Below are 7,968 nucleotides of genomic sequence, written 5' to 3' on the forward strand. Positions count from 1 at the left end.
GAACCTGGCGTCGGCGAAGGAGCCGGGTCCGGGGCTGGGGCCGGAGAAGCAGGAGCCACACTCATGGGAGCAGCCGGCGTAGCCATCTTATCGAGAAAGAGGAAGCCTAGGGCGGAAGGGGTTGTCACTTGGTGATTATTTGGAACTTGATAGGCTCAGTATGTACCTCGTGGACTAAATTTTGGTGCCTATTGGTTAGAACTGACGCTTTTCTGGCCCTAAATTTCCGGTTGTTTTGTAATTTTTCCGGAATTTGTGCTCTTTGCTTTCCGTCCGATACGCAACCACTAAGATGCGTAGTTACAGTTCCGAATAAACTTGGGACCTCATTAGCAAAGAAACAAATAAATCCAATCTACATAGATGTCTCTAGGTGGAGCTAGACAGCAGCACAAAGGTCATAATTCCTGTTTTATTTACACTTTTGTGGGATATTCAAAGTTCCTTTTAAAAGCACTTTGTTCTTGACAACATCACAAGGTGTCATTACAGAGGTTTATTCGTTTAACCTAATATGTGCCAGACGCTCATCCCAAACACAACCTCACTTGGGTTGTATCAGTGAACAAAACAAACAAAAGTTTACATTCTAGCGGGGAAAGAAAAATAACAAAATACATATTATGTTAGAAAATGCTATGATTGATATGCAGTAGTTATTAATGTTAAGTTGTGTTATGAAAAAGGAACAATTCGCAGAGGATAAGGGGGAGTTGGAGTGGGAGGTTCAGAGTAGCTTTCAGGATTCAAGGTAGCCATCCATTATTTAGAGGTTCTTGGGGAAAGAAGGTAGAAACAGGCCTGGTGAATCTCAGGGGGTGTTTGGTGGCCAGAGCGTTAAGTTTTAAGGAGAAAGGAGGATGGATCCCCTAAAAACCACCTATGTTTTAAGGAATTGGCTTTTGTGATTAGGGAAGCTGAGAAGTCCCAAGATCTGCAGTCAGTAAGCCAGTGATCCAGAAAAACTGGTGGTATTGGTGGTATTGGTTCCGTCTGAAAGCCAGCAGGCTTGAGATCCCTGAAGAGTCAGTGCTATAACTTGGATCAGAGGGCTAGAGAAGAAGGTAGGCAGAAGGAGGCTTCTCTTATTGGCAGGAGAGTTAGCCTTTTTGTTCTGTTCAGGCCTTCAATTGATTGAATGTGGGTCAATACTGATTCAAATATTAGTCTCCTCCCAAACTCGACCTCACAGACATTTTCAGAAAAATATTTGGAACATGTCATGACCTATTTAAATGGCCACATAAAACAAGCCATCACATACTGGCTTCTGGTTGTCCTGAGGAACATGCTTGCGAAGTCTTGCCTGAAAAGACCAGGTTCACATCTGCCAGGGGGATTGAGCACATTAAAGGTGAACCCTGCAGGTTTATGTACTCCTACCGTCTTAGTGATTGAGAGTCTCTGTCTCTTTCTCTCTCTGTCCTCTTCTTCCTTCCCCTCCCTCTCTCTTAACTGTTCCCCCGCTTTTTTTGTTTTGTCATTCTGTGTTTTATGTCTGTCGGTATCTTTTTTATCTCACTTCTTTTTTTAAAAATCTTTATTGAGTTTATTGGTACATTTTAGGTATACAATACAGTTACATTCATCATTGGGACTTTGTACCTTGACATGATGTATCTTGGTTCTTATTTTTCTCCGTTCTCCAGTCCTCACTTCAGCCCCTCCACCCTTCCCTGTTTACAAAAACATCGTTTCCATATTTTCCCTTTCCATATAGTTTTCTTTTCCCTTTTTCCCTTTGCCCTCCCCCTCCCCCTTCCTCCACTCTTTTAGACCTTTTCTTCCTATTACACATTATCAATTATACATTTTGTTCCAAATTTACACTTTTAGTTTTTCACGCCAGAGAAACTATTCAGTATTTAAACACGTGTGTTGTGTTTCCTATTTATTTCACTTAAGAGTACGGCCTCAATGTGCATCCACTTAGCTATAAATACCTCTAGTTTTTCATTTTTTATGGCTGAATAGTACTCCATTTTATATTAAAAAAAACCACATCTTTTTTAATCCAGTCTCCAGTTAATGAGCAATTGGGCTGTTTCCAGTTTATAGCTATTATCTTTTTGTCTCATTTCTGGTCTCTGTTTCTACTCCTTTCCTTTTTTGGAACTCAGTTGCTCTCTTTATCATTTCTGCCCCCAGCTGGCCAGGAAGGAAGGGCTCAGTTAATTGCTTGCTTCCAGCCCTCATTACTACTTTCTTAGGTGAGATTCAGAATCTCTGGCCTGGTAATCTCAGGACCTGACTTCACAATAAGTGACCTCTCTGCTCTCTGTCACTCTGTCTACCTGACTGTGTCTTATACTTTTATTTTTCTTATACTTGGTTCCTTGGTCTTGCTTCCTGGCTGTCTTGTTTCTCTCTCTAGCCTGAGCTTGGTCAAATCTGTGGAAAGACCAATTCCCGCTCCTGCCTGCTCTCTTGAACCCTGGCTGAACATTGAGCATGAGGCAGTTTTGGAAGAGGAGGAGAGACAGGTACGCAGGACAAAGGCTGGCAGTTACTTCATGACATCTCCATTCTTTACCCATTTTCTGGCCACTCACTCTCTGGAGAGTTCATATTTCATATAGACTATAGTGCCTGCAAGACGTGACCATGCTCACCTTTCTACCACAAAACCCATACACCCAACTTTCTCTGTCAAGTAGCTTCTCACATTCCTTGGGTATAAGTGGAGGATGCTCCCTCTATCCTCTCATCTGAAATCAACCTTTTGTCTTTGCTTTTAATTTATCCAAGTCTCCATTCTCGGTTCCCTCCACTGATTCTTCCTTTGCATTTCTGACCTGACTCTTCCGTTAGATGCTTTCTTGTCAGCGTATTCCTTTCCTTGCTGTGTAAAAACCAAGGAACTCTTATCTTGACTCCATATTTCCCACATTACTTTTCTAATTCCGTTGGTTGCCAAGCTTCCTGGAAGATGCGTCTATACATGTTTACTTATTCACCCCCTTCCCTTTCTTGGCTGAATTGATTTTTATTTTATAAAATATATTCTCATATTTTAAAAGTCAACTAGCATGAAAAAGTTTCTACCTCCAAAATGTAGTCACCCTTCTCCTTGAGGCAACTACTTAGGATTTTATGAGAGGGTACGTGGGCTCAGTGTCATGGCTCCTGCTAAGAAGCTGAGTTATCTTTACTATCTGGCCTTTCCTTTACCAACCATAAGCTTTTTTTTACTTAACCATCTTCCAGCTTCCCCTCCCTTTTTCTTTCTATCTTTACCTCTTCCCATGAGGATGTTTTAGAACAGTTACTCACATATTGCCACACACAGAGACTTTTTTCTTTTTTTTGGGTACCAGGGATCGAACTTGGGTCCTTGCGCTTGCAAGGCAGGCCACAGAACCACTGAGCTGAATTCCTGGCCCTAGAGACTTTTGCACTATACATATTGGAGATCTATTCTTGCTAATGCATGAAAACATACCTTTCCTGCACAACATGCGCAAGTTTCCATCAGCACATTCCCATGAGCTCATATGGATATGTGTGTGCACTCACACCTATAGATACCCACACCACAAAACATAGTGGGATAGATATACATGTGCACACACATACACACACTCATTTACACACATACCAGTTCTTCCCTATGAAGCCAGAACTATAATCTTCAGAGAGTACAAGCTAGAGAGGAGAAAAGATAAATCTAAAGAGCAACGACAGAGTTTGAAGGGTTCATGTTGCATTTTTGTTGTTCCCATATTTGTGTTTCCCTTTCTACATTCTCACTTTTGTTTCCCTTTTTTCGTTTCCATCTGAAACCCCATTTGTCCGGCTCACATGAAAGAGAAATGTACTGAGAGCATATGCGCTGCCTAGGGGAAAGGCAAGACAGGGAAGTCAATGGCAGCTACAACCCACTGCTCCTGGTGGTCAGGCCCCACTCAGGGAGTCCAGGATCACCTGTCTAGCATGACCTGGAACAGGACCTGGACTCTGTGGTGATGGAGGAGCTATTTGATCCAGAGGAGAATCCCTCCTCAGCTCCATCCTTAGTTGTGCTTCAGGAGTCTGCTGGCACTGGGAAGAGAACCCTGGCCAGGAAAATGGTGTTGGACTGGGCCACAGCTATCCTGTACCCAGGCCAGTTTGATTATTGTGTGTGTGTGTGTGTGTGTGTGTGTGTGTGTGTGTGTGTGTGTGTGCTGCAAAGAAGTAAAACTGCTGCCTGAGTGCAGCCTGCACCAGCTCCCATTCTGGTGTTGAGAAGACAATCCAGCCCCTGTCACAGAGATTCTGAAGCAGCCAGAGGACTACTGTTCATCCTGGATGGCTTTGATGAGTTACAGAGGCCCTTTCAATGAGAGCTGAGTAAGCATTGGTCAAGTCCCATGGAGAATGTGCTACACATTTCAATTAGGAGAAAGTCACTTCCCGCCTTCTCCTTTCTCATCACTACATGGCCCTCTGCTTTGTGGAACCTGGAGTCCATACTGGGTGAATGGTGCCATGTCTATGACTTAGGCTTCTCTGAAAAGGAGAGGAAAAGATATTTCAGCTTCTACTTTATGGGTAAGGAAAAAGCCAGAAATGCCTTTGACTTTGTACAAAAGATGATGTTCTCTACAAAGCATGTCAAGTTCCAGGCATTTGCTGGGTGATGTGCTCCTGGCTGAAAGGGCAAATGGAAAAAGGTCAGGCATCCTCTGGGACACTGAGCAGTAGCACTGACAAATTCACTTCCTGTCTCTACCTTCCTGCCCACTGATGACGATGGCGGCTGCTTTGAGCTTACCTGGCACAGGTTCTTAAGGGATTTGTTTCCTTGGCAGCTGAGGAGATTCAGCACCAGAGGTCCCCGTTTGAAGAAGCGGATTTCAGAAGGCACAATTTAAATAGGCCTAGACTTGCTGCTTTCCTGATCAGAAACAATTACCAATATCAAGAAGTTCTACAGCTTTTGATCCATTAGCTTCCAGGAGTTTTTTCATGCCATTTTCTACTTGATGATGGAGGACCAGAGTTAGGTGGGGGAGGAGTACCATAGAGAAGTGGACAGGCTGCTGGAGGTGAAGGAACAGGAAAAGAATGAAGAGATAACCCTCACTGTGCAGTTTTTAATTGATACATTGAAAAAAGAGAGTCCCTTGAACTTGGCGCTCAAGTTCTGCTCCAAATTTGTTTTTTCAGTAATGCAGGATTTGATGCATTTTAAAGAACAAGGGAAATTTATAAAGCACAATAGGACCTGGGGTTTGGAATTTTCCCTGTATGATACTAAACTAAAGAATTTTACAAAGGGTGTCCAGATAAATGACATAACATATTCAAGATAAAACATTCAAACAAAAGGAAATTACATGGTGGGAAGACATTTTCTGTCAAAACTAACTGGAATAAAGGACAGGAAGAGGAGCAAAAATATCTTCTTATGGGCAAAGGTAAAGGAGCTAGGACCCAAGACTGGTTTCTAATGCAAAAGGCAGACAGAAGTAGACAGGAAGCTAACAGTAGGATGGGAAACAGGAAAGGGGGCAATAGAGATGGAAGATTAGAAGGATGGTGGGGTAAAGAGTGCTGGAATGTTGAGTGCTGGTCTCTGCCACTGCCAGCTGTTGCCATTCAATACGTTTGTGCTGGATTGTTTTGGTCAACTCTGCTGGTAGCTGCTCTCTGTTGCTGATCTTCATTGGTTGCTGGTCTCTGGAACTCTTCAGGGCTAACAGCCTCTAGTGTTTATTGCTTTTTCTTTTAAAGCAACCACTCTGACCACACCACTCATGATAAGAATCTTGAGTAGATTTATACAACCTTCTGAGAGATAAATCACAAGCAGGTTTCTAGGCCATTGGAGCAAGTCTTTATCCTAACAAGATTTGTACAACCACATGGGGGTATTTAATTTTTCTTTATGTTTTGCGAATAGTACTTTTTTCTTATTTCTTTCTTATTGAATTCATTATTGGTATACATGAAAGCTATTGTGTTAATTTTTTATCCTGCTACATTCCTGAAATTGGTTGTTAATTCTAAGAGTTATTAATTCTGAGATGTGTAGAATATTGTATCATCTGAATATAATAATTTGACTTCTATCTTTTCTACATGTATCCCTTGTACTACTTCTTTCTTTTGCATGATTTCTCTGGCTAATATTTCAAGGAGTACATTGAATAAAAGTGGTGATAGTGGGCATTTTTGTCTTGTTCCTGATTTTAGAGGGAAAGCTTTCAGTTTTTCCCCATTTAATATGATGTGGCCTTTGGTTTGTCATAAATGGCTTTTATAAGGTTCAGGTAAGATCCTTCTATACCTATGTTCTTTGGGGTTTTTACATTGAAGGAGTGTTGTCAAAAGCTTTTCCTGCATATATTAACTGATCATGTGGTTTTTATTCTTATATCCAGTGTATTACATTTATTGATTTGTATGTGTTGAATCATCCTTGCATCTCTGGGTGAGACTTGCTAGGTCATGATATATGATCATTTTGATGATGTGCTTCATTCTATTTGACAAAATCTTATTGATAATTTGTGCATCTCTGTTCATTAAGGATATTGGTCTGTAGTTTTCTTTTTTGGCTGAGTCTTTGAGTTACTTTTCTCATTGCTAAGACAAAATACCCAACAACCAAAGTTAAAGGAGGAAAGGTTTATTTAGCTTACAGTTTGTAGAGGCTTTAGTCTTTAATCTGCTAGCTCCAAGGCAGGGTAGTGTGGCAGAGGAGAAATAGTTTATGGGGGGAAGAAGGTAGCCAAACAACAAGAGATGACCACAGCTTTTTCTATCCCTTATATTTTATCCAGGGTTCTTAGGGCAGGTAGCTCTTGCACTCTTAGTCCTAATGCCCTTAATCCTAGCATTGCACTATGAACCAACACCCCAGCATCACATACTCTAGATCCAGCAACCTCTGAAAAAGCTCTATCTATGACTGCACAAGGCTTTGGAGATGGGGGACATATAGACACAGCCATAACAGTCTTTGTCTGGTTCTGGGATCAGAGAGATGCTAGCTTCCAGAAATGAGTTTGGAAGCACTCCTTCCCTTTTAATTTGATTTAAGAGTTTTAGGATATTGGTGATATAATGTCCTTAAATATTTTGCAAAATTCAACAGTGAATTTATCAGGTCCTGGGCTTTTTTATGTGGTAGTTCTTTTTTTATTGCCTCAATTTCATTGCTTGCTATTGGCTTGCTCAATATTTTTATGTCTTCTTGGTTTAGTTTTTGTAAGTCATATGAGTCTATGTACTGTCCACTTCTTTGACATTTTCCAATTTGCTGGAATATAATTTCTCATATTATTTACTTATTATCTTCTGGAATTTGATGGTGTCTGTTGTGATTTCATCTTTTTCATTTTAAATTGCATTGATGTGAGCCTTTTGTCTCTTTGTATTTCAAACATTTTTTCAATTTCATTAATTTCCACTCCAATCTTTATCACTTCCTTCCTTAATTTTGGTTTGGGCTTAGATTTTTCTTGTTTCTCAAGTATTTTGAGGCTCCTCATTAGGTTACTTATTTGAGTTCACTCTATTTTGTCAGTATGAGCATTGCAATAATCTTCCCTTAAGACTGCTTTCATTGTGTCCTATAGATTCTAATGCGTTGGACTGGCATGGTCATTTGCTTCCATTAATTATTTAATTTCTTCCTTGATTTCTTCTGTGACCCATTGAGTGTTCAGGAGTGTGGTATTAAGTTTATACTTGTTTCTAAATTTTCTCTGGTTTCTTCTATTTTTTTTTCTAGTTTCACTGAACAATGTTCTAATAGTATACACAGGGTGATTTCTATTCTTTTACATTTATTTAAGCAGGCTTTGTGGCCTAGTATTTGATATGTTTTGGAGAAATTTCTGTTTGCTGCAGAGAAGAATATGTACTCTGTTGTAATAGGGCAAAATACTCTGTAGATATCCATTAAGTTCATAAGTTCAAGCTTTTGGTTCATTTTGACATTTATTTATTGATATTTTGTTTAACTGATCTCTCTTT

General features: G+C 40.4%; 2 protein-coding genes across 2 annotated transcripts in view; one reads left to right on the forward strand and one right to left on the reverse strand.

Annotated features, from left to right (window-relative positions):
- Positions 1-120, reverse strand: part of Eif3f (eukaryotic translation initiation factor 3 subunit F) — a 14,445-nt gene extending 14,325 nt beyond the window's left edge. Inside the window, exon 1 of the mRNA XM_033764166.1 lies at positions 1-120. This exon is cut by the window's left edge and continues 212 nt beyond it. Within this exon, the coding sequence (XP_033620057.1) occupies positions 1-86 (86 nt within the window). The 5' untranslated portion in view covers positions 87-120.
- Positions 121-3,812: 3,692 nt separating this feature from the next.
- Nlrp10 (NLR family pyrin domain containing 10) lies at positions 3,813-5,297 on the forward strand. The gene is given in 7 exon segments (XM_033763919.1): positions 3,813-4,118; positions 4,153-4,267; positions 4,270-4,569; positions 4,572-4,704; positions 4,706-4,761; positions 4,764-4,899; positions 4,901-5,297. Coding segments are annotated over 7 exon segments (1,443 nt in total).
- Positions 5,298-7,968: the final 2,671 nt, after the last annotated feature.

This window comes from Fukomys damarensis, unplaced genomic scaffold, assembly GCF_012274545.1.
Source record: "Fukomys damarensis isolate Sample0158 unplaced genomic scaffold, DMR_v1.0_HiC HiC_scaffold_16, whole genome shotgun sequence".
Classification (NCBI taxonomy): Eukaryota; Metazoa; Chordata; class Mammalia; order Rodentia; family Bathyergidae; genus Fukomys; species Fukomys damarensis.